Raw genomic sequence first — 24,294 nt, 5'->3', positions numbered from 1 at the left:
TATTTTTTTTGTAATGGCTATTATTTGTAAATAGTAGCAGTAAGAGGACCATTTTCAGATCAGGTAACACTAGACTATACTGAGCCTGATTTAGGGTTTTAGAAAGGGCTTTTGCCAAAAATCTCCACTTTGATTCTTGTCGTTGGAGATCCAGAAATGCAGAGAACGATTACGATTTTGCGTGGGCCTCTGGTCAGAGAACGAGGGTTTTCCACGAGCTCGTCTTCTTCCGAGAAAATAGTCGCGTCCGTACTGTTCGAGAGGTTGCCTGTTGTCATTCCCAAAATCGACCCCGTCGTTTATGCTTATCAGGAGTTCGCGTAAGTTCGCTCTTTAATCCCTCTCTGTTTTTCTTCCTCGTTTTCTTTCTGTTTGGTTGCTCAGAAAATGCGGGGAAAATGAACTCAGACGTAAATGGGAAACTACGACAGGGCTTTGTTGCAGAGGAAGTTGTGGGAAAGAAATGAGAGAAAAAAAACTGAAGGTTTAGTTACTTTTTATGTTAGAAACTATATGGTCTAGCGGATTTGAGATGGACTGAGCTCAGGTTTACATTTTGGAAAGATGGGACTAAACATTGTTATGATCACTCGTAAATAAGTTTAATTCTTTCAATTCCTCTGCTTGAGACTCTGGGCAAGTGACTGATGACAGCCATTTTAGTTTTTTGGTTAGATGACTGCTTTTTGAAAGAAAAAAATACAGAGAGTTTCTTGGCGTGCTATGGTCATAGTTGCTGACAAGAGTACCTAAATTTGCAAAATTTTGGTTTAACTAAATAATTATGTGAATTTGTGTTGAGTAGCTCATATTGGCTTATTTCCCCCCTTGGATTTTAGATTTCGGTGGCGACAGCAATATCGGCGCATATATCCAGATGAGCTTTTAGATAAGTCTAATGCTAGGTAAGGTTTGTTTTAAAGCTTAACTGGTTCATCTGAGTTTATGTTGTTATAGACTTCATCGCATGTTCACATTAATGAAAACAAATATAATGTTGGTGCTTCTTTTGACTTCTACTGTAGGAAACACATAACGGCGCTTCACTTCTGTTCTATTCACTAAATTTAAACCGTAGGATGCATTCACCACTAAAGTTTACTCTTGAGTATATTTGCCAATTTAACTAAATATCTCAATCTCAGATCTGTGTGCTGATTGGAATGTCCCTAGATTTCCAACATTTATTGAGACATATTCTGTCCATTGTTATGTCAAACTATCTCAATTTCAATGGCTCCAACTCCTTGAGTAATTTTTAATAATTGAAGGTTTTTTTAGATGTTGATATGCATTCTTTAAACATAGTGGACACTGTTTTATTTCTTTCAACAATGAAAGTCTTGCAAGCATCCTTCTGGACTCTGTTTTATGCGTTTCAGAGTTCTGAAAAGGGATGATGTTGATACTAGGATGAGGAAAGATGAGGTTTAGTACATGTTTGGAAGAGGTGCATCAATACAAGAATAATTGTAATGAATTAAGGCATGATAAAGAACGAAAAACTTTATATTCTGATTGGCATTGGTTAGTCTACAAAACCACCATTACAAAAGCACATTCCATTTCATTCATTATGTTCAGATTTTATAGGCAGTACCAAAAGTATATATGCACCAATCTATCCTATCAAAGTAAAGTTTATATGCAATTTTTTTGGTCTTTTGTATAAGCCTTACTCACGTTTGCTGCTCAGAAGACAATTGCAAATAAAAGTTATCACTCTAGCATGACACTTACTTTTGGTGAACAGGGGAAAGGGTGACTACCATATTGATTATGTACCTGCTCCGCGGATCACTGAAGCTGACAAAATGAATGATAGAAAGTATGGAATCTAATTCTGATGATGGTTATATAAGAATCCTGCTTTTCTTCTTACTTAAAAGAAAAAAAAAATCTTTCAATTTTATTTCAAGTTCAGGAGTACCTGAATTTCTTATTGCTTAGAAAGTTGTGGGATCTTCATTGTTCATATTATTTTAAAACCATTTCTATATCTTCTTGGAAGTTAGAAGACATACAATTGTCCTTTACTGCTAGTGGTTGGACATTTGACTGATTTTTATTGATTGTTTGGTTTTGTCAATACTTAATTGCCTGTTCTTTCTAACTTTCTTTGTTGATGCCTGACTGTTCTTCCTTTTTGGATTAATAAAATATGGCTTTATTTAGGTTTAAATGAGGAACTTCAAAATGTCATGTATGCTTGTGACTTGGAGTTATCAGATCGATTAGATATTTCTGGTAGTAGCTAGTTAAACTTCTTTTGCTGAGAGAAAAGAAGAAAAAATTAACAACTCATTAGGTCCTTAATATAATAACCGTATGTGGATGGATTTTGAAACTGACATTTTCTTGAGAAATACCTGTCCTATATGTGAGAAGCACAAAAAATAAGGTCCTGAATGTTAAAAGTTGATTTTCTTGTTCTTTAGGTCATTGCAAAGAGCACTTGACAGAAGATTATATCTTCTTCTCTATGGAAACACGGATGGATCTGCTGGGAAGTCAGTCTGGCATTTTCCAGAAAAGGTTTACCAGTCTGAAGAGACATTGCGGAAGGTGATGGTTGCTATATGATGTTGTACACCTCTCTCTCCTTAAATCCTGTGTATTTTCTTTTTCTTTTCCTAGGTCACATTAATCCCATGTATTTTCAGTGCTCGGTCACATTAATCCCATGTATTTTCAGTGTGCAGAATCTGCATTAAAATCTATCTTGGGAGATCTGTCACACACATATTTTGTTGGAAATGCTCCCATGGGCCATATGGCTACAGAGTCAACAGAGGATGTGCCAGACTCTCCATCTGTTAAGGTATGCTTTTGTAAATCGTTTTTTTTTTCTTCCACTGGCGTCAGCCGATAAATATCGAAACGTATATTGGTGCTCCGTATGATTCCTTTTATCAAATAGTAAAGATTGATCACAATTTGACATTTGGTTTCTCCTTTTCAGCAATTCTTTTTCAAGTCTCAAGTGATTGCAACCAACAAGTTCAACATTAAGAAGTGTGAGGATTTTGTTTGGGTGACCAAGGATGAACTGCTGGAGTATTTTCCTGAGAAAGCTGAGTTCCTTAATAAGATGATCATCAGCTGATCCAACACGCATTTTGTTCTTGCATAAAGTTTTTGCAATTCAGTTGAAGCAAGAATACCGACTGTTGGTTGAAGAGTTGAAGCTAACACAGAAAATCTTAGGCTGTAGGTGCCAATTGATATTTTCTGTGTGTTCGTTCCTGCTTTTGGTGACTAAAGCTAGGCCCAACGCTTGAATTTATGGATAGTTTCACTATTGCATCGAAGCTATTCATATCTGCACAATATTTTCATTTAAAAAGAAACTTTAGTGAAATATTTATTTATGAACGCGACCCATATAAGAGACGGTGTGCCTTTTCGAATAATGGGAGATTCCTAAAACTAAAATTTTAAGGAAAAAAAACCACTATAAGCATAATGGAGATGTAAATTGTTTCTAATATGACCACTTTTAGCGGCGGTTTCACAAACCGTCAACGAAAACTTTATTTACAACGGTTGGCGACGGTAAAAAGCGTCGCTAATTACTTTTTCTAGTCTGAGTACCTTATTTTCGTCACGATAGCTTAGAGAATTCGTCGCTTAAGAGAAAAACCCGACGCCAATGGTTAAAAGTCGTCATTTAAAGCACTACTTGGCTACTTTATGCAGATTTAAGCGTTTGCCCTTCTGTTTTCCGGTAGGCATTTTCTTTCCTTCCCCCATTATTTACTGCAGGAAATTAGTAAACCAAGAGAGAAATGTGCATTGGCATTATCTTATGAGTTTCAACAATCAACTTAGCAAATATCTCAAAGATTTGAGGCGGTAGAGCAATTGGGTTCTTGGTTCACGATTATATGTACATTTTCTAATTAACTCCATCTCTTGTACGTTCATTATGCAAAAATGTGTATATCCAACCATACTTGATATCAGATTGGCTTGGGTGTCCTTCGTCATGTAAGGCTTGAAAAACCCATCTAGGTGACCGAATTAGGATACTGGTTCCCGACCCCACATCAGGCTTGAAAAATTATGAGCTAAAAGGGTTTAGCTTTTTGTTCTCTCTACTCCGAATTAGGATAGTTTTTAGATTAATAAAAATCAGATGGTTTGCTTGTTGCCCCACAAGGCCTAGAAAATTCGCAATAACTTGAATCTGTAATAAAAACATTCTTCTTGTTATTCTTGTCTCCAAGCAATCTGCAAACCTGAAAGCTCTCCATGTTAAATCAAAGACCAGTATAAAAAGGATGTTTTAAGTAGTGAGAAGGGTGGGTTTAATTTCTCATTTCTCATTTATAATTGAAATGGAAAGCTGGCAAAAGTGACCTGAATGGTCAAGATCGACCTTATCCTCTTGGGTCCCTTTTTTGGTTGGTATAGCAGTATCTAATCAACAAAACTAAATTCTGTAGAGCAATTTGATTCTTGATCATGTGTGCTAATTAAAGTTCCATATATATGAATTGAACTAAGGAAATACCTATATCAAGATTCTTGTTCTCGTTCAGGGGAGAGAGAGAGAGAGAGAGAGAGAGAGATGGATGAAGACCATGCAAATGCATGCATTGATGATAACGATATGTATGATGAGGCACGTCTCTCTCTCTCTCTCTCTCTCTCTCTCTCATTTGGATTGAAAGGGCAGTTCAACAGAAGTAGTTGAGATGTAGTTGGCTGGCTTTACCCCTCATAGGGAGTAAAAATTGATGATCAACACTACAGCTTAGCCTTCTCTTTTCAATTAGTTTCAAGTTTTCAACTCTCTAGTACATGCAGTAAGCAACAAGCCATCTCTCTCTCTCTCTCTCTCTCTCTCTCTCTCTCTCTCTCTCTCTCTCTCTCATACACACATATGTACTGTGGGTCAGCCCAACCTCTTTTCACCTTCCACCACCTTCAACTTTGTTGAACGTTTTTATATACATATATTATATATACACACGCACACTTGGGTATCACCAAACATTCTCAGTTCCTCTCTCTCTCTCTCTCTCTCTCTCTCTCTCTCTCTCTCTCTCTCTCTCTCATATCATTCATTTATATAAGCACCAGCAGTGATGGAAGGTCATCAAGCACAGTATTATCCACCTCCATCAACATCGTCATCACTAGCATTATTGCCACCTCAAAACCCTTCCTACCTTTTCCCATCATCCCCAACCTCAATGAACCCTCCTCCTTTTCCAGAGCCTCATCATGATCAGCAAGCCCAGGTTCCAGACATTGACTGGATCAGCCTTCTCTCTGGTCATCATGATCATCAGATTAATAATAATGAGCCTGCTGCTATGGTGGAAGTTAATAATAATGAAAATAATGTTATTGAAGCTGCTCGGGAAGAAAGAGGTAGCAATAAAAGGAAAGGTGGTGAGGGTAGGAAAATTAGTGTGATGAAAAAAGCGAGCAGGCCTAGGTTTGCCTTCCAGACTCGGAGTGCCGATGACATTCTTGATGATGGCTACCGCTGGAGAAAATATGGGCAGAAAGCCGTCAAGAACAGCTTGTATCCCAGGTTATTCATTGATTTAAGTGCTATATATTATAATTTGTTCTTGGAAGACACAGCACAAATAAAATAGATATTGCTTTGATTCTCACTTCAATATCAAATATTTTTCATATATAGGAGCTACTATCGATGCACGCACCACACATGCAGTGTGAAAAAGCAGGTTCAGAGGCTATCAAAGGACACAAGCATCGTCGTTACAACTTATGAAGGAGTTCACAATCATCCATGCGAGAAGCTGATGGAAACCCTTACTCCTCTTCTCAAGCAAATGCAATTTCTCTCTAGGTTCTAATTAATTATGTATGCATACATATATAGCTAACTAGCTACGGCTTTTGCTATATATATGTAATCTCTGTAATTGTATTGGCAACTTGTACCTCCTCTTTACTTGTAAAAATAAATAAAATGAAAGATGACCACACCAATGCTAATATATATTCATATGGTTCTTATGTTATATTAACATCCTCATTAATTTTGGTCTTCTATTTCTACATGCCTTTGAGCTTTGTGACTGGATATATATGAGTAATTTTTCAGTGTCACAATCACACTTCCACATGATTTTTACTACTCCATTCATGTTATAACACATGCATCTATTCGTTAACACTAAATCCTAAGTCCATAACATATTAACTATGGCATCCACTTATGTTATAATACATGGATTAGTAATACTACATGACGGTGTGACTGTTAGAAATGATCCGCTAGTTCCTCTTGAACAATTGGAACAACATTCATTTACCTCCTCGTCGTTAATGCATGTATACATTTAACCTCCTTGTCATTAAATGTGAACGAGTTTATGAAATTTACTCACGTTGTTTCTTTTATCACTCGATATGAACTTGTGTTGTGTAAGTTTTCTCTTAAATTTAGGTGTGCGTGTCAACTGAAGTAAATGCTTCTGATGGGCTAAACCGCTTTAAGATTGAATTATTTTTTACCCATTACAAATCATCAAAAGTGTTTTTAACTGTGTTTGGCATAAAAAGTTAAAAATACTTACGACATGTTTACGAATCCGTAATAGGAATTCAAATAAGGAGTTTGATCCAGATTATAGATTACTCGTATGTCACATTAATGAATGAAATGCAAGTGGGGCCCACACAAAATCAAGAATTCATCTCCTAGTTTTGGAGATATTAGACTCTTGGTGGGAGGTGTCTAATTCATGGAGAACTAACCCATCAAAATCCATCTTTTTAAACCATTATATCCTCACACCATTTTAAAAATTCAAATTTGCCATTTACTTTTTTTTTTTTTTGGTGAACTGGGGGGGTAGAACCCCAAAGACAAACAGCAACTACTCACTACAGACTAGCCGAGTCCTAGTGACTCCAGTCAGATCATCAACAAGGCTAGCACCAACCCAACTAGGGGCCATATCAAAAAGGCAAACACCTAAGTCCATATTGTAGCTCCATTGCGCAATACAGTCAGCAACCACATTTCTTTCTCTATAAATGTGTTGGAGCGCACAAGTCTCAAACTTTCCCATGAGCTCCCAGCAACAAGAAGCCAAAGAAGCCACAGGATGTAAACCAAGAGTAGTAGAATTCTTCACTAACTTAACAGCCACTGCAGAGTCCATTTCCACCAACAGATTGCAAATGCCTCTGTCCTTAGCAAGCTTTAACCCAAAAAACAAGCCCCACATTTCAGCCTCAAGGATCTGACCTCTGCCCAAGTTAGCAGCAAACCCACAAGTCCAATCCCCAAAGGAATCACGAATAACTCCCCCCGCACCAATGCATCCAGAAGCACTTTTCCTGGTTCCATCCACATTCAGCTTATACTGCCCAGGACTAGGTGGCACCCAAGCTAGGGGAACCTGGATCTTAGCACTGGCTTTATGCAAATTTTTAGAGGCCATGAACCATTCATGGGCAGCAACCAAGATGTCGTGTCTGTGATTAACACGCACCTCCTCCTCAGGTTGAAAAATAAATTTGTTCCTCCACTTCCACAAATGCCAACAAGTAGCAACAAACACCAAAAACCAAGGGATATCAGCCTGCCACTTAATCTTTGACATTAAATTAGCCTTGAGCCAAGGTTTGAAGTCCATCTGAAAGAAAGAAGAGTTGGGAAGAGAGGTCAGCAGATCCTTCCAGACATCTCTGGCTCGGTTACAGTCACGAAAAATGTGCAAAATAGACTCAGCAGGATAGTCACAGACAGTACAGGCCGAATCCTCAGCAAGGTTTCTTTTAGCTTCCGATTCATGGTAATCAAATTGGTTTAAATTCCGATTCATGGTAATTTAGTAAACAAATTATAAGGAATCCGTACTACTCATACATTGGAAATTTTGATTCTAACTCTTTGCATCAATTTTATTCATGTTCACCCGATTATGAATTAGTAAACATTGAGCGATTGTAATTTATAACAAAAACGTTATAAACAAGTGTTTTTATTTTACACAAGCCCAAAACGACACGTAAAAGGAACGAGAGTGAGACGAGGGATATTTTTTTTGCAAGTGGGAATAATAACCACCTACTCCACCTCATCGCGAATTCACGTCGTGCTTTCGTCACACTCTGTGTCCGTACACCCTCAATCAAACCGTCTCTCCATTCTCCACACACACCACAACACGAGTCAGCAAAAACTTGACCCCATTCACATTCACATATATATTGCGTAGCCCCCAAACACTTTCCTTTCCCTACCTTATTGACTCTTCTAAGCCCTCTATTGCATAGCCCCAAAAATGCTCGACGAAATTACTGCCTGAAACTAGAAAGTGTGCTGCGCGCTCTCGTCTCTGTGCGGTAGAGTCAACAATGGAGGACGAAGCGATGCAGACGGCACCAGAGCCTCCGAACAAGAGCCCTAACTCGGAGCTCTCTCCCCATCCTGCCAAAATCAGGGAAGAAGGCGAGCTGTCTTCCGACGATGACGACGTATTTTCCATCTTCCCAAACCCTAGCTCGTTTGCAATAGTTTTATATCGATTTGTTCCAATTCATTGTTGAATCTAGGAGTTTCCAACTCATTTTGATGATATGCATACATAGATATGTATCTATATGCGTATGTTATTGTTTGGTTTCTGCAAGTGTTGTGAATCAATTTCTGATGATAGATTGGTTTTTAGGGAATGAAGTTCCCCTTGATTTAGGTTAACCTGCTGTATTAGATTGAGTAAGGGTGTTAGTTTTATATGAACTTCCTGTGAGTTCATTTCTTTGGGAGTTAAAATTGAGGTGAAATTTGAGATTGGAGCATAGTGTTTATTGTTGTTTCATTATGCTACGATATCCAGTGTCTGAGTGGAGGTTTGATTGTTATAATGTATTAAGCGCTGTTGGGGTGTTTGTGGTAAAAGAGAATAAGTTTTTTTTATCACTTCTCAGATTATCTGCGTGCTAATCTTCTTCAATTGCCTATTAATGTATTTGACTTTTTGTTTCCATTAATCAATTGTTTCATAGTTCAGCTGTCTAAGTTACTCCCCCATTCGGTATGCCTTATTTACGTGTGTGTGGCGATTTATATGTAGTTAAATATGTGATATGTTCAATAATCAGTGTTTCTTCAAATCTGAGTTTGTTTGTAGCATTTAGGTATGCCTTAGATATCACCTGCTTTGTTTTTTTTAGCAAAATGTTTGTTATTTTATGTGATTTTTCAAGGGTTATTATTGTTTAATCCCCCCTCCAAAGTATTTTGCAAAAATATTGTTGAAGGTGTTAAATCGGCACTCTCTATCCCACAGGAAAATACCGTTTGCTCCGTTCCACATTCCACTGCTAGCAGTGTACCTACTTCAGAGGCCATGCTGGTTCCGCCAATGAACAAGTTCACCCAAGGTACTCAAGAGGGTAAGTCATGCTTGGCAAGCTAATGAAAGATCATGCGTCCTTTCTTCTCTTTTATTTTCTTTTAAACATCCTTTGAAGTTGGGAAGTTTCATATAGAGCACCAATTTCAACTCCCAAGTTGTGCCAAATTGGCATTGACAGAGGCTGATTTTTCTTCATACCCTGCTTTAAACATTTTAAAATTACTTGTAGTCATGCGGGCTAAAAGAAAACACACTGTAAACAATACATGGATGCTATGAATTATTGCACTTGATGGCAACTCCCACGCAGACTTCATGGTGCCTCATGTTTTTTGTACCCGAGCTGGACACTTAATTTTTGGGCATCTTGTCCCTTTAAATAACGTGGTTAAATACCAGACCGCCATATTACACCTAATATTTCCTGGTAACTCTGCATCTCTCATGGTGCTCTGAGAGCTTTGAATAGTTTATGTTTATTTATTTTCTTCATGATGTGTGCTGTGTGGTGAAGTGAGTCAAGCATTTATGTTGATCTAACAGGTAAGGCTCTATGTGGAAATGTTCTTGCAAGCTCTGCTGATATTCGGTCCCAAACATCCGTACAACCTACTTCCCAGAAAATCAGTGATAAAAACCGAATACCATTAAAATCTGCCACACCGGGATGGCGTGCCCCTCTGGGCGCCAACGATGATCTTGTGATACGCTTCTCAGATGATGACAGTGATTCTGGAGAAAAAGAGCACAGGATAGAAAAAGCCATGGAAACGAAAAGTCATGTGACTGGAGTGGTAGCCAATGGAAAACCACCTACTTCATCATTTGCCAGATCAAACATTTTACGACAGACAGCCAGGAATGTGGACAAAGTAATGCCCAAAAAAATGTCTATGAATCGTACTTTTATCCCATCGATGACCAAAATCCGCGGAGTAAATTCTAGGGATTCTGGGCCTTCATCAGTTAATCAAGGATCTCGAGTTAGAAATTTTAATTCCATGAACAAAAATGTAGTGAGCCGAGAGCGTGGATACGATCAAGGTGTGGGCTTGAACAGTAGTAAACTTCAGGACTTGCGGCAGCAGATTGCACTCCGGGAAAGCGAACTAAAGCTTAAGTCTGCCCAGAGAACTAAGGAATCAATTACACATGAAGCTAGTAAATCCAGTGCGAGATATTCTGATGTAATAGAGAGAGAACCGAAAGAGCCAGAAAAGAAACGTATGAAAGTTGGTGGCTCTTTTTCCACCCAGCTAAGTGCACTTGGCCCACAAGATATACCTGTTGCAAAATCTACTTTATCATCTAAACTCCCAGCAGTGGAAAACAATAATCCACCGGAGATGGTTAAGATCAATCATGGCCAGAAAGGAATTCCAATAGGTCCAACAGAGTCAAGCATTGTAAAATCGAAAAGTCAAAGTGATAAACATGTTGCTGGTATATCGGAAAAAATTCCTATTGGAGTGAAATATGGTGAATATCTTACTTCCTTTTTCTGAAACTTACCCTAGTTAGTACTGTTAGATGCCTCACCAATCAGGGTGGTTTTCTTCTGCAGGTGCTGGCATCAATACTAAATGCATCCAGTCCAGTGGGAGGAGTAAGATGGTTGATCTTTATGATACACTAAACCAGGGGACATCACAAGAAATTATGACTTGCAATAATTTGCCAAAGAACTTAGTAAGTGAATATTTTAGTAACGACAGTACTACAGCTGATTAGCTTAATACGATATTGTAGATTGAACTATACCATTTCCTCTCCACCTGCCCTAATATTATTTTCATAATTGAAGATTTCCTTTTATTGATCAAACTTGTGCAGCCATCTTTGGCTGTTTGCGCTTAATATGTCTCATAAATAGGTTCGTGAAATTTTTAGATAGTATGAAACTGGTGTGTTAGGTGTTTCCATAACAGTTATTTCTGGCTTGCAGAAAACACCGAACTTTACATGAAGAGATGATACCTCATGTAATTGGGATCTGCACTTTCACGTAGTTTATATTGCATAACCTTAATCCATCCTGACTTCGTTTGAAAAAAAACATCAATTTGCTTGAGGGTTGGATATGACACTTGATTACTGATGTACACTTTATTGAGAAGTTTTTTTGGTGCTTGTGTTTTCATTTTCAAAAGTTTCCCATTGTGTTTATTAGTACATTTTAACTTTACAGAACACTGTGGAGTTGAATCATACAAATGGGGATGGTGGCCATCTAGAACCAGGTTCCTTCTTGGAAAAATCAACATCAGGAAAGAATCTAATGAGGAGTGCTGACCATCAGGAAGTCATAGCCAGTGACAAGAAACTTGATCCCTCCTACAATATATGTCAGGTGTGTTTTCTGGTCTCTAAGTGGGAAAAGTTAGAGGCTTCTGGTGTGTCTGTGATGTAGAACCGGTAGAGGACTAACAGAAGAAAAACTAGGAGGGAAGAATAGACAATGAACAGAGAGAAATCTGAGGCTTTTAAGTCATCAATGAATTTGAATCTTAAATGTAAAAATGATGGCCTATTTACAGGGGCAATAAAACCAGATAGATTGTGAAGTGATCAAAGAAAAACACTAAAGCCATAACAAAGTGATAAATTCTAAGATTAGACATGATAATGGATGAACACTAGTATCCACTACATCAGCTGGTTGTATATTTTTGCTTTATTTTTTTTGTGTTATTTATTAATTATATTAATGTTCATTCTTTCTAATTTTTTAGGCATCTCTAAACAATGCAAGCCTGTGGAATTGTTTTAGTAATGCAAATGTCACAACAAATGGTGACATACATTCGTTGGTTGAAATGGAGGAAAACCTGGACAAGGATCTGGAGGAAGCACAAGAGCATAGGAGAAGGTGTGAAATTGAAGAAAAAAATGCTCTAAAAGCTTATCGTAAAGCACAGAGGGATCTGCTTCAGGCCAATGTTAGGTGTACTGATCTATATCGTCAAAGAGAACTATATTCTGCCAACTTGCGGTCTTTTATTATGGACAATTCCAGTTTGATATGGTCCTCAAGGCAGAATGAACAAGCTGGAATTGGGTTGGATCTCGCTAATAACGTGTCTGAAAATGTGGACCTAATACCTACCTCAGGCCATCAGATGCATCCTGAGGATGATGGTTGTAACCCAGCGGCTTGTGATTCAAACATCCAATGTGTTAACAATGCTCATATCCACACATCATACAAGCATTTAAGCGAACAAAACATGGGGACAGAACCATGCAGTGAACCAGATTCTAGCACATCAGAGCCAGTGCCTCTTCTGGGAAATAATGGCGCAGATGGAATTTGCTCTCCATCCAATGAACTAAATAATTCAGCAGATGAAGATGAAGATGAAGCGAGATTTTCATTTGAAAATGAATCAGTCCAACCTAACGTTCTATGTCATAAAAACACAGATTTTGGAAACAAGCAAAAGGAAATAGATGAATCAAATAGAAAAATGTCTATTGATAGCCCCCAGGATCCTGTGCTTCTTGAAAGAATGTTGAGGTCTAAACTATTTGCAACCCTAGGGACAAAAACCTTGTCAAAGAATAGTAGTTCATGTAATAACACAGAGGTTGCAGTGGAACGTGGGGTTGAAAATGATGTCAGAAGTGAAAAATCCCAAGAAATTAAAGGGAGCTTTCCCATCTCTGAAGGGGAAAGGAATCAAGAAGGTAACTTCCTGTCTGAGCTGAGCTTTTGTATTAAAGGCAGAAAAAAGTCCATTTATTTAACTGTTGGTGTTATGCTCAATGGACTTAATTTTTAATGCCAGTTAAGTAGGTTAATCTTAGTTTAACACTATATGGCCAATGTGTGTGTCTTTATTTTCTTAAACTTGGTAAATAACGTGTGCCATGTCTGTCTTAATTGTGTCATGCCAAGGCTGGGCTGGCACTTGTGCTGTTCTCGTGCCAGTCTGCCAGCCCCACCCATTTTACGTATCTACTTTGTTAGTGTGAGTTTTGAGTTACTTGCAACTTAACGGGATCAGTACAATCTATGGCTTTCAAGACTATCTGTTATTGTTACCTTAGTTCAGAACTCATGCATGATTGTCATCAAGTGCAACAACGGGAATCCATTTGGCACAGATTTAGCAGAGTATTTGAAGATTTCGACTTGATCATCTATTGCTCCACATATCACTTTATTTTATGTATATTTCTATTTATTTTTCTTTTCTGTTTTTACCTTCCAGGCACTGATGGGCAAGAAAAAAGTTCCTCTGAGGCTCCTCTTGAGATCCAAAGAGAGCACTCCGTCGAAAATATTTCTGTGAACTCCCACTCCAATTCATATTCCGAGGATAGGCTTTACTTGAGTGGTAATATCATGAGGAGTACTTTTGGGTATATGAAAGTCATTTGCCCAAAAGATTTGATAGAACATCAAGCTATAAGCCAACAGAGTCCAACTTGTATCAATTCTGAAAAAGTCCAGTATAGCAATGTTATGGTTGAACCACTGAAAGAGACTCTGGTGAAATTAGCTAGAAGAGAAGTTGGCACTTATAGCACTGGTCCTGCTATTGATCCCTTTTGGCCGCTCTGCATGTATGAGCTTCGAGGAAAATGCAACAATGATGAGTGTCCTTGGCAACATGTTAAAGACTACTCTAACACAAATATGCATCAACATCAGCATGACAATTCTGGTATTGCTGGTATGGTCAACCCCTTGACAAATTTTGAACCTGTTTTTTGTTTCTTGCATTCTTGAAATAATGTTTCAACAGATTGTCAGGTTGGATTAACATTGCATCAAAAAAAGTGTGATGATTCAACAAAAGTCCCCTGGTATAACCATGCTATGACTTCACCAACTTATCTCGTTGGCTTAGGGATTATGAAAACTGAGCTGCATTCATATGAACCTGTTCTAGCACGGAGAAATGGTCAATGGTGGAAGAAGTGTTTCAGCCTTTTCTTAGTGTTGTCAAATTTGTTTCGGAAAGATGTTACTGAAGATGTCCCATTCTTCCAAGGAAATGATGGTCACATGGAGTTCCCTGTGAGTTGGAACAGACAGTCATCGTATTTTCAGAGTAGTAACAGCGGAGTGGTTTGTTTATTCATTTTGCTCTATTTTTTACTTCATTTATATTCCGAGTGTTGCATGCTACTTCCATTTATTTACTTGGTGTGTTGCATCTTCTAGTGCTGTGAATTCTTTGAACTTCTTGTCCTGTGAATGATATGCCTTGTTCAGGAACTTATTTGATTCACAATCTCAATTCTCCTATTCACCATATTCTTGGACTGTTATATTTTGTGTTGTTTTTTATTTAGTTCGAAATCTTTCCTGTGATGAATAATTTATTAAATACTTGAGGCAAGGGACTTATCTCCATCTATTTTTATAAGATGAGAGCTTGTGAGAATTCCCTGTAAATGTCTCCTCTCAAGACCCACGACCACCCCCGCCCCCTCTATTCTTTTTGCTCTTGTTTTGGCATATTGATGATTGATGTGTGATGCGATCTTTATGATTTATGCTTGAATGCCTGTACTTTTTAGTGTTCTTCGTTTGTTATTGCTGATTAATAACAACCTTCTTATGTGATTGGTCCATTACATTGTTTGTGCTAACTTTCCTTCTCAAATTTGATTACTTAGAGTCAACTCACACAAGCTTTGGCTGACAATGATCAATACCTAGAAATGGCTCTTTTAATTTTCAGCCAGGAGGCTAATGAACTTGAGGGTCTGAGAAAGGTAACTCCTGTGGTGTATGACTACAGCAATATAATTATGTTCAAAGACTTCAGTTACTGTCATCTTATGTTTTTGAGTTTTGCAGGCTCTCCCTGTGCTGTCACGAGCTCTTGAGGCTGATCCAACATCCATTATTCTCTGGATTTTTTATCTGCTTATTTACTATAGCAATATGAAGTCAGTAGGGAAGGATGACATGTTCTCTTGTGCGGTATGCTGTTACAAGATTCTTACTCTTATGATCTTATTTTATATGGAGCATGAATACCAGGGGCAGCCTCCACATGCGTGGGTGGATACACCCTTATAGGCTTTCCAGCCGTACATGCAAACCCTATTAAAGTATTGATAACAGGAAAACACCAGATATGCTTTGCTTCATAAATCTTTTTTCTGGTTACTCCTGTTAAAAGTTGTTTTTGATGGTTGGTTTCCTCACACCTGTTAGATTCTCATTCTTCTATGGCAATATGAAGTCACTAGGGTCCTGAGTACAACTTGTAGTCTTTTTTTTTTGGGTGGGAAGATGATTGGTGTGGTTGTTATCTATGTCTTGTGTCACAGTGGTTACCCTTTATTGATTCCTAAGCCTTAAACCATAGTAATCCGCAAGTCATTGACATGGTGATGGCCATAAAACATTAAAAAATATATATATTTCTGACGAGTAGTATCTTTCATGTACCTAGATGAGTGTGGTTCTACTACGCAAGATGCCCAAAACAAAAAAAAAATGGTATATACTTGTTCCCAGATAGCCAGTACGATATCCCTTCTCTGAATTGTTTTTCCTTTAACTCTTTTTGTGCATTAATTCATGCTATTTTCAAACAATAACTCATTTGATGCCTCCATGAGCATCAATTTTCCAGCTTTTCTCTATTTCCATTTTCATTTTTGCGTACTCATTTCTTTGCTTTTGTGTTAGTATGTAAAGCGTAACTCTTTTCTTTGTAAGCATGTTCTTTGCATTTCGATTAGAGATTAGAAATTGAAACTTTTGCCTGGAAACACTTTTCCTCTTGTTCTTCAGGTCAAATACAATGATCGATCTTATGAACTTTGGCTCATGTGCATCAACAGTCGGATGCAGCTTGATGACCGATTGGTAACGTATGATGTCGCTCTCTCAGCACTGTGCCGTCATGCTACTGCTTCTGACATAGATGGAACGTATGCTAGTGCATGCACCTTAGACCTATGTTTGCAAATGATGGACTGTTTATGCATGTCTGGTAACATTGACAAGGCCATTCAGAAAACTTTTGGACTCTTCCCCACTGCCACAAATTTTGATGAGCCTAACTCTCTGTCGCTCTCTGATATACTCACATGCCTAACTATTTATGACAAATGTATATTAGGGGTTTGTTGTGTTTACTTGGTTATTTACAGGAAACTTCCTGATGCTGTAGTGCGACAGTTTGAATGTCAAAAAGAACTCTTTGAAATTGAATGGCCTTCCATTCAATTAATGGATGATGAGAAGCAAAGGGCTACCATGCTGATGGAAACAGTAGTAGATTCTGTAGATTCATACATGAAAATTGAATCACTTGAAAAAAGTGAGTTTAATACCAGAGTGGCACATTTTTTTGCTCTCAACCACTTAAGGTGCATGGCAGCTCTTGGCAGCTTAGAAAGATGTGGCCACCTCTTGGATAAATATCTTACTTTGTACCCATCCTGCTTAGAACTTGTTTTAATATCAGCGCGGACACATAAACATGATCTTGGGGATTCACATTTTGAGAGATTTGAAGAAGCCCTTAGTAACTGGCCAAAAGAAGTCCCTGGAGTCCAGTGTATTTGGAATCAATATGTTGAGTATGCCCTTCAAAATGGAAGATATGATTTTGGTAAAGAAGTTATGGACCGCTGGTTTCGTTCTGTTTGGAAGGTTCACGATCTTCAAATTGGTACATTGGATGAAATGAATTGTGATAACTCAGATAGATCGCAAGGATTGGCTTCAAATTCAATCAAGCAGACACTCAGTTCCAATCCGAAGCAGATGGACATAATGTTTGGATATCTTAATCTATCTCTGCATAACCTCTTACAGAATGATCACAGTGAAGCTCGCTTAGCCCTTGACAGAGCATTGAATGCTGCTGTTCCTGAATATTTTAAGCATTGCGTAAGAGAACATGCGCTGTTTATGCTTACTGATGAATCACTGTTAAAGGAGAATGGTTCTATCAGTGGCATACAGAAGATTTTGGAGCAATGTTTAGGTGATGCTCCGGCTTTCCCTACCTCTGAGCCATTATCTAGAAAATTCGTTAACAACATCAAGAAGCCAAGAGTCCGGCATCTGGTTAGTAATGTATTCAGTCCATTATCATCTGATTTTTCTGTGGTAAATTCAGTTCTTGAAGTGTGGTATGGACCATCTCTTTTACCAGAAAAGTTCAGTGAGCAAAAAAATCTGGTGGATTTTGTTGAAGCCATCTTGGACATAACTCCATCCAACTATCAGCTAGCTATTTCTGTATGCAAGATGTTAAGCAGTGGCAGCAATGCCGGTGATGTTACATCTCTCAGTGCTTTGTTTTGGGCTAGCTCAAACTTGGTCAGTGCAATCTTTCATGCTGTCCCAATTCCACCAGAGTACGTATGGGTCGAAGCTGCAGAGGTTTTGGGAAATATTGCGAGTGTCGAGCCTATTTCTGAGAGGTTTTACAAGAGAGCTTTATCTGTATATCCATTTTCCGTGAAGTTGTGGAAGTCCTATTCGATCCTTTCTATGATGAGTACAGGAAATACAAACACTGTTGTGGAAGCAGCAAAAGAAAAGGGCATAGAACTTGGTTAAGTTTCTTTCTTACATGTGGGTGTGGCTGTCAGGTTGGATCAGCATTTGGTAAAAGCTTTCATGGCCAGTTTTGATTATAAGTAGTATGTGGAGGCCTCGGTTTGTAGATGATACGGTGCTAGTTTTTGATGTCTGTGGCAAGTTGATTTTCCCATTTTTGCTGACAGAGAGGAGGTTGTGAGATGTTAATGTGGAATTAGGAAGTACAGAAGCTTGTACAGGATAGCAATACAATCAAAGAGGTTATAGCTTTCACCAACTTCAAAGTGATACAGGCATGAGATTCAGTGACATTTTGGATTTAGTGGTTTACTTACCTCCTTAGGTTAAGTAGTTGTTGTTGTTGTCTTTTCCAGATTCTTAGTATTGTCTTACTTCATACAATCTGTGGATTAATTGTAACTTCCAAATATTATTGTACTTGAAGTAGAGAAATGAAATGAATATGAGTCTAGTTTTCTTTTTAGTTTACCTGTATGATCATCATGCAGATCATCTTGTTTACTATTGTTAGCAGTTTGACAATTTTTTTGAGCCTTTTTTTACCGATTAAAACTCCACAAGAGTTGGATGGATGCTGTTAGATACATGAGTTGAGATGAGATACTTCACCAAATTCTGCACAACAAAGCACAAACAGAATTCTTTTGGGAAAAAGAGAAAACGCAAAAAACTTAACTAGAACTCTAATGACATTTCTCACCTTTAATTTAAGCATACGCCACTTGCTCTACTAATACGTGCAGGCAAAGGGTGCCACCGTGCGGGTGTGGTTCAGGTTAGTTGGCCAAGGCAATGAGTTCGTTCCTTCCCTTGCGATTGAGTTTGATTTAATTAGGAGTGTTTTCTTTTTAGTTGGTCCAGAACAAAAAAGAAATCGGAGACGACATGTCGTTTATGTCTTTATAGTCGACCACGTCTTCTCTTCGAAAGAATTTTGCTTAAACCCTCAAAACCCTGATCAGTGCTACCTTTAGCCAGTCGGTAGGGCACAACTCTCTCTCTGGCGAGTTGCATCGATTTGTGAAAAATGAATAACCTGAAGCTGTATTCGGAGGTCTCGTTGAATCTCCAGTTACAGTCGAAAGAGGAGCTTATACTCTTCTCCGCCTTCGATATCGAGCAGAATCGCTTGTTCTTCGCTTCTTCCTCTAATAAAATTTACGCCACTCACCTTTCTTCTATCCAGGTTACCTCCTACGCTTACGCCTATGCCTATGCATATAGTATCTATATATATCCATATATGTTTGTATACATGCTTGTTTAATTTCCTTATTCTATTGGTAACCCTAATTTGATGATGAATGTGGTATAGCATGAAAGAGCATGGAGCAGAACCTCAATATCCGCACTAGTTCATCAAATTGAATTGGAGCCTGAGGACTTCATCACTTCCTTTGGTTACCTCATGGAGAAAGAAGCGCTCTTGGTGGGTACAAGTAATGGGCTTCTGCTGCTGCATTCTGTGGATGATAATGACACCCAAATCGTCGGTGGAGTGGATGGCGGTGTCAAGTGCATTGCGCCTAGTCCAGATGGAGACCTTCTTGCCATAACTACTGGTTCGGGGCAGATACTGGTAATGACTCAGGATTGGGATTTGTTGTACGAGACCGCACTTGAGTATCTTCTGGAAGATGTCAACCACGTATGTAAGGACCTCTTTCCATTATTCATGGATTTTCAGAATTTCTTTTTTGCTTTAACACAGTGTTTGCTGTTTGCTGTGGAAATAGCAATGTGTGGTTCAAGATCATATTAGGAAAACAGTGTTTAGGACTCACTTTTCATTTTGTATTTGGCCTACATGACCTCCTTAATTGGAAGCATTGCGCGGTTTCTTTTGGTGTCCACTTATTATATAACACATATGGTGGTTGTAATTTCCTCATTTTTCTATGACATGAGTTTGGTTAATTTGGAAAATTTAGTGACTGTACTTATGGTTTCAGGTGAAACACAATTTGAAAGCCCCATTTCCTGGCGAGGTGATGGGAAATACTTTGTCACACTAAGTGAGGTGCTGGATTCGACATCCTTGCATAAGAGGCTTAAAATTTGGGAGCGACATTCGGGAGCATTACATGCTGTTTCAGAATCAAAGTCAATGGGATCAGTTGTCGACTGGGTGCCCAGTGGAGCAAAAATTGCAGCCGTGTATGATAGGAAATCAGAAAATGAGTGTCCCTCAATAGTTTTCTTTGAGAGGAATGGGTTAGAAAGGAGCTTGTTTAGCATTAATGAGGAAACAAATGCAACCATAGAATTTCTCAAGTGGAATTGCAGTTCAGATCTTCTTGCTGCCATTGTCAGATGTGAAAATTACGACTGTGTCAAGGTATGGTATTTCAGTAACAACCACTGGTACTTAAAATCTGAAGTTAGATACCCAAGACAGGATGGAGTGAGGTTTGTTTGGAATCCAACAAAGCCATTGCAGTTATTATGTTGGACTCTTGGAGGCCAGATTACATCGTACGACTTCATATGGAATTCAGCTGTGATGGATGACTCAACCACACTGGTAATTGATGACTCCAAGATACTTGTAACCCCTCTTTCTTTGTACCTAATGCCACCTCCCATGTACATTTTCAGCCTTAAATTCCCAAGTGCTGTACGGGACTTGGCCTACTATTCCAAGAATTCTAAGAACTGTTTGGCTGCTTCTCTGTCAGATGGTTGTTTATGTGTCGTAGAGCTTCCGGCCACTGATTCTTGGGAAGAACTAGAAGGCAAAGAATTTTCTGTTGAAGCATCCATTTCTGAATCACCATTTAGTTCTTTATTGCATCTGATATGGTTGGACCCACACAAAATTCTTGCTGTTTCTCACTATGGATTCAGTCATAGTAATTACGTATCTCAAATTTCATCAAGTGAGGATGGCGCTGGTTTTTATTTGCAGGAAATTGAGCTTATATGCTCCGAGGATCATGTCCCAGGTTCAGTCACATGCTCCGGCTGGCATGCCAAAGTTTCCAGCCAAAACTCTCTAGAAGAGATTATTATTGCAATTGCTCCTAATCCTGCTCGGAAAGGTTCAGCATTTGTTCAATTTGATGGTGGAAAGGTTTCTGAGTATGTTCCAAAGTTGGGCATCACCAGAGGGGTTCCAAAACACGATTGGAGTTTCTCATCAACTTGCCCTGCTATGAGTGTGGTTCTAGTTGGAAACAGTGGGTCGTTGGAACCTTTACTTTTTGGACTTGAGGACAGTTGTAGGTTGCACGTTAGTGGGAAGATAATATGCAACAACTGCAGCAGTTTCTCGTTCTACTCAAATTTGGATGACCAAGTGACCACGCATTTAATTTTGGCAACTAAGCAGGATTGTCTTTTTATTGCTGAGATAACAGATATATTGCACAGAGAGCGGGAAATAAAATTCGAGAACCCCATACAAGCTGGTAGCAAGAAACGAGAAGATAATAGAAACTTCATAACCATATGGGAAAGAGGTGCTAAAATTATTGGTGTCCTGCATGGAGATGAAGCTGCTGTTATATTGCAAACAACTCGGGGAAATCTAGAATGCATTTATCCAAGAAAATTGGTCCTGGCCTCTATTTGCAATGCATTGGTCCAGAGGCGTTTTAGAGATGCACTTCTCATGGTGAGGCGGCATAGAATAGATTTCAATGTCATTGTTGACTATTGTGGTTTGCAAGTGTTTCTCCAATCAGCTTCAGAATTTGTCAAGCAGGTTAATAATTTGAACTACATAACTGAGTTTGTTTGTGCCATAAAGAATGAAAACATTACAGAGACACTATATAAAAGTTTTATCTCTCAACCTTTCCCAAAAGAAGCTAAAGATGTGCAATCTCAAGACTCCAAGGGTTTTGATTCTAATAACAAGATATCTTCTGTGCTTCTGGCCATAAGGAGGGCTCTTGAGGAACAATTACCAGAAGTTCCTGCAAGGGAGCTTTGCATTTTAACCACTCTAGCTCGAAGTGAACCCCCTGCACTTGATGAAGCTTTGGAGAGAATAAAAGATATCCGTGAAATGGAATTGTCAGGTTCCAATGACCAGAAAAGAATGTCTTACCCCTCTGCCGAAGAGGCTTTGAAGCATCTTCTATGGTTATCTGATTCTGAATCTGTTTATGAGGCTGCTTTAGGCCTTTATGATTTGAACCTTGCAGCTATGGTGGCATTGAACTCTCAGCGGGACCCTAAAGAATTTCTTCCTTTTCTCCAAGAATTGGAATGCATGCCAGTTACTTTAATGCGCTATAACATTGACCTAAAGCTGCACAGGTTTGAGAAAGCTCTCAAGCACATTGTTTCTGCAGGAGACACTTGTTATGCAGATTCTATGAACCTGATGAAGAAAAATCCTCGACTTTTCCCCTTGGGACTTCAACTGATTGCTGATCCTGCCAAGAAGAGGCAAGTCCTCGAGGCCTGGGGAGATCATCTTAGTGATGAAAAATGCTTTGAGGATGCTGCTGCAAATTATTTGTGCTGTTCCAGTTTGGAGAAGGCTTTGAAGTCATACCGTGCTTGTGGTAATTGGAGTAAGGTGCTAACAGTTGCTGGGCTTCTAAAACTGGGTGAAGATGAGATAATGCAACTGGCTCATGAGCTTTGTGAAGAACTTCAAGCTCTTGGTAAACCAAGTGAAGCAGCCAAAATTGCGCTGGAGTATTGTGGCGATGTTAACAACGGGATGAATTTGTTGATTAGTGCGAGGGATTGGGAGGAGGCCTTGAGAATCGCTTTAATGCACAATAGACAGGATTTGATCTCTGATGTGAAGAATGCATCCTTGGAATGTGCAAGCTTGCTTGTCGGTGAATATGAGGAAGGTGTGGAGAAAGTAGGGAAGTACTTGGCTCGCTACTTAGCTTTACGACAAAGAAGGTTACTTCTTGCTGCAAAACTCCAGTCAGAGGAACGGTCAATGAACGATCTTGATGATGATACTGCTTCAGAGGCTAGCAGTAATTTCAGTGGAATGAGTGCTTACACCACTGGGTATGTATTTACATTTTTATTGTCATATAGCGCTCTATGGTTTGTTGTGCTTTTTTTTTTTTTTTTTTTTTTTAATAGTTGTGCGGAGTTAATGGTCTCCATCAAAGAGTTGTAGTATGTTGATCATCACTTCTGTGCATATTTGTGTGCTTGATGGTCTTTGGCCTTGCAGTTTGTTATATGTTTCTTTGGGTAACCTATTTTCTTTTTCTTAATCTTATGAACAGGACCAGGGACAGCTCTGTCACTTCCACCAGATCAAGTGCAGCAAGCAAGGCAAGAGATGCCAGGCGTCAGAGAAAAAGAGGAAAAATCCGTGCTGGCAGGTACTTTTGTTGTTATACAGGATTAAAAGTTCGTTTTTTAATTTTGCTATTGTTCCTTCCTGGTCACTAACTAATCCCAAATAAATTAACTACTTGACATTTTAGTCCTGGCGAGGAATTGGCTCTGGCAGACCACTTGAAGGGCATGTCTCTAACGACTGGAGCGATGTACGAGCTAAAATCTTTATTACATTCACTTGTGATGCTTGGCGAGGTTGAAACCGCAAGGAAGCTGCAAAGGGCTGGGGAAAACTTGCAACTGTCTCACATGGCAGCAGTCACACTAACTGAAGATACAATATCCAGTGATAGCATAGATGAGCATACACAGACTTTGGATCATTACGCACAAATTATTAGAAGTGAAGTGCAGAAGAACTCTGAGGCGTTCTTTTGGCGGTGTAACATATTTGTTTCCCCTTAACAAGCGAGTTCGGTAACTCTATGTACAAAAATCTTTCGAGACACAGCTTGGACATGCTCGTTATGTGGATGAAATGTGCATGCGAGCATGCAAAAAAGGACCATTCTTTGAAGCTAGGCACTTCTGACATTTCTTAGATGGTAGCTTGTGAATCCCTTGGAATGGGAATGTTTCAGTCCCAGATTGATACACACAGAAAACTGTTATCTGCTTGCTGTGTGTAGTTTTGCACGTGCTGGACTCTGGTTGCTGAAGAAGGGTATCGGAGGAGGAAGAAATAAAGAGAAGACAATTCCATCAAAGCAGCGACTGATTCAACAATTTTTTTTTCCTTTTTATGTATTGAATCTTGTATCAGCTATTTGATTATCTTTTACTCACTGTAATAAACTAATATCATTACAATTAGGTTTTGTGACTTTATAAAATTATATTTCTTGTGAGGAATTCATGAGTTTTTGCATTGCCTTCCAATCGTGAAGATATGCATATATATGCTTGGAAAGTGAGTGGAAAAGTAAACATGTTATTAACTGAATGTCATATTCACGATTGATTTATAAAATTTTTAAAAAATGCAATTACAAATATTTATGGGTTTTCTATTTAGAGTGTTAGCCAAAGTACAAATATATTTTTCATAAA

At 38.7% G+C, this 24,294-nt stretch overlaps 4 protein-coding genes across 6 annotated transcripts; all 4 read left to right on the top strand.

Moving 5' to 3' along the window:
- Nucleotides 1-48: 48 nt before the first annotated feature.
- On the top strand, nucleotides 49-3,391 carry DECOY (decoy). Its single transcript, XM_021958001.2, has 6 exons — nucleotides 49-320; nucleotides 840-905; nucleotides 1,754-1,828; nucleotides 2,439-2,565; nucleotides 2,696-2,821; nucleotides 2,963-3,391. Exons 1-6 carry the CDS (start codon nucleotides 157-159, stop codon nucleotides 3,104-3,106), a joined length of 702 nt encoding a protein of 233 aa, XP_021813693.1. The 5' UTR covers nucleotides 49-156; the 3' UTR covers nucleotides 3,107-3,391.
- A 1,661-nt stretch (nucleotides 3,392-5,052) lies between these two features.
- On the top strand, nucleotides 5,053-5,971 carry LOC110756733 (putative WRKY transcription factor 24). Its single transcript, XM_021958199.2, has 2 exons — nucleotides 5,053-5,548; nucleotides 5,663-5,971. Exons 1-2 carry the CDS (start codon nucleotides 5,094-5,096, stop codon nucleotides 5,838-5,840), a joined length of 633 nt encoding a protein of 210 aa, XP_021813891.1. The 5' UTR covers nucleotides 5,053-5,093; the 3' UTR covers nucleotides 5,841-5,971.
- A 2,251-nt stretch (nucleotides 5,972-8,222) lies between these two features.
- LOC110756571 (zinc finger C3H1 domain protein) lies at nucleotides 8,223-18,376 on the top strand. 3 transcript variants are annotated; one of them, XM_088249307.1, is made up of 11 exons: nucleotides 8,224-8,478; nucleotides 9,294-9,399; nucleotides 9,906-10,841; nucleotides 10,927-11,051; nucleotides 11,551-11,712; nucleotides 12,095-13,049; nucleotides 13,577-14,041; nucleotides 14,114-14,388; nucleotides 14,994-15,092; nucleotides 15,178-15,303; nucleotides 16,126-18,376. In XM_088249307.1, exons 1-11 carry the CDS (start codon nucleotides 8,359-8,361, stop codon nucleotides 17,908-17,910), a joined length of 5,154 nt encoding a protein of 1,717 aa, XP_088105433.1. In that variant the 5' UTR covers nucleotides 8,224-8,358; the 3' UTR covers nucleotides 17,911-18,376. The 3 variants fall into 3 exon arrangements, with proteins under 3 accessions (XP_088105434.1, XP_088105433.1, XP_021813703.2); XM_021958011.2 differs by having other exon boundaries at nucleotides 14,114-14,439; XM_088249308.1 differs by lacking the exon at nucleotides 11,551-11,712 and having other exon boundaries at nucleotides 8,223-8,478; nucleotides 14,114-14,439.
- A 468-nt stretch (nucleotides 18,377-18,844) lies between these two features.
- Nucleotides 18,845-24,096, top strand: ABO1 (IKI3 family protein). Its single transcript, XM_021958108.2, has 5 exons — nucleotides 18,845-19,099; nucleotides 19,229-19,565; nucleotides 19,866-22,899; nucleotides 23,127-23,225; nucleotides 23,331-24,096. The coding sequence occupies exons 1-5, from the start codon at nucleotides 18,941-18,943 to the stop codon at nucleotides 23,647-23,649; spliced, it is 3,948 nt and encodes a 1,315-aa protein (XP_021813800.1). The 5' UTR covers nucleotides 18,845-18,940; the 3' UTR covers nucleotides 23,650-24,096.
- Nucleotides 24,097-24,294: the final 198 nt, after the last annotated feature.

The sequence above is a fragment of the Prunus avium genome, chromosome 2, assembly GCF_965620075.1.
Source record: "Prunus avium chromosome 2, drPruAviu1.hap1.1, whole genome shotgun sequence".
In the NCBI taxonomy this organism is placed as follows: domain Eukaryota; kingdom Viridiplantae; phylum Streptophyta; class Magnoliopsida; order Rosales; family Rosaceae; genus Prunus; species Prunus avium.
Note: the sequence above shows the minus strand (reverse complement) of the source record. Positions and strands in the feature narration are given on the sequence as shown.

Coding starts and splice junctions, on each gene's coding strand:
- ABO1 (XM_021958108.2), top strand. CDS start 18,941: ATGAATAACCTGAAGCTGTATTCGGAGGTCTCGTTGAATCTCCAGTTA. Junction 19,100..19,228: donor CTCACCTTTCTTCTATCCAG/GTTACCTCCTAC, acceptor AATGTGGTATAG/CATGAAAGAGCATGGAGCAG. Junction 19,566..19,865: donor GGAAGATGTCAACCACGTAT/GTAAGGACCTCT, acceptor TTATGGTTTCAG/GTGAAACACAATTTGAAAGC.
- DECOY (XM_021958001.2), top strand. CDS start 157: ATGCAGAGAACGATTACGATTTTGCGTGGGCCTCTGGTCAGAGAACGA. Junction 2,566..2,695: donor CTGAAGAGACATTGCGGAAG/GTGATGGTTGCT, acceptor ATGTATTTTCAG/TGTGCAGAATCTGCATTAAA. Junction 2,822..2,962: donor CAGACTCTCCATCTGTTAAG/GTATGCTTTTGT, acceptor TCTCCTTTTCAG/CAATTCTTTTTCAAGTCTCA.
- LOC110756571 (XM_021958011.2), top strand. CDS start 8,359: ATGGAGGACGAAGCGATGCAGACGGCACCAGAGCCTCCGAACAAGAGC. Junction 13,050..13,576: donor AGGGGAAAGGAATCAAGAAG/GTAACTTCCTGT, acceptor TTTACCTTCCAG/GCACTGATGGGCAAGAAAAA. Junction 14,440..14,993: donor AGAGTAGTAACAGCGGAGTG/GTTTGTTTATTC, acceptor TTGATTACTTAG/AGTCAACTCACACAAGCTTT.
- LOC110756733 (XM_021958199.2), top strand. CDS start 5,094: ATGGAAGGTCATCAAGCACAGTATTATCCACCTCCATCAACATCGTCA. Junction 5,549..5,662: donor AAGAACAGCTTGTATCCCAG/GTTATTCATTGA, acceptor TTTCATATATAG/GAGCTACTATCGATGCACGC.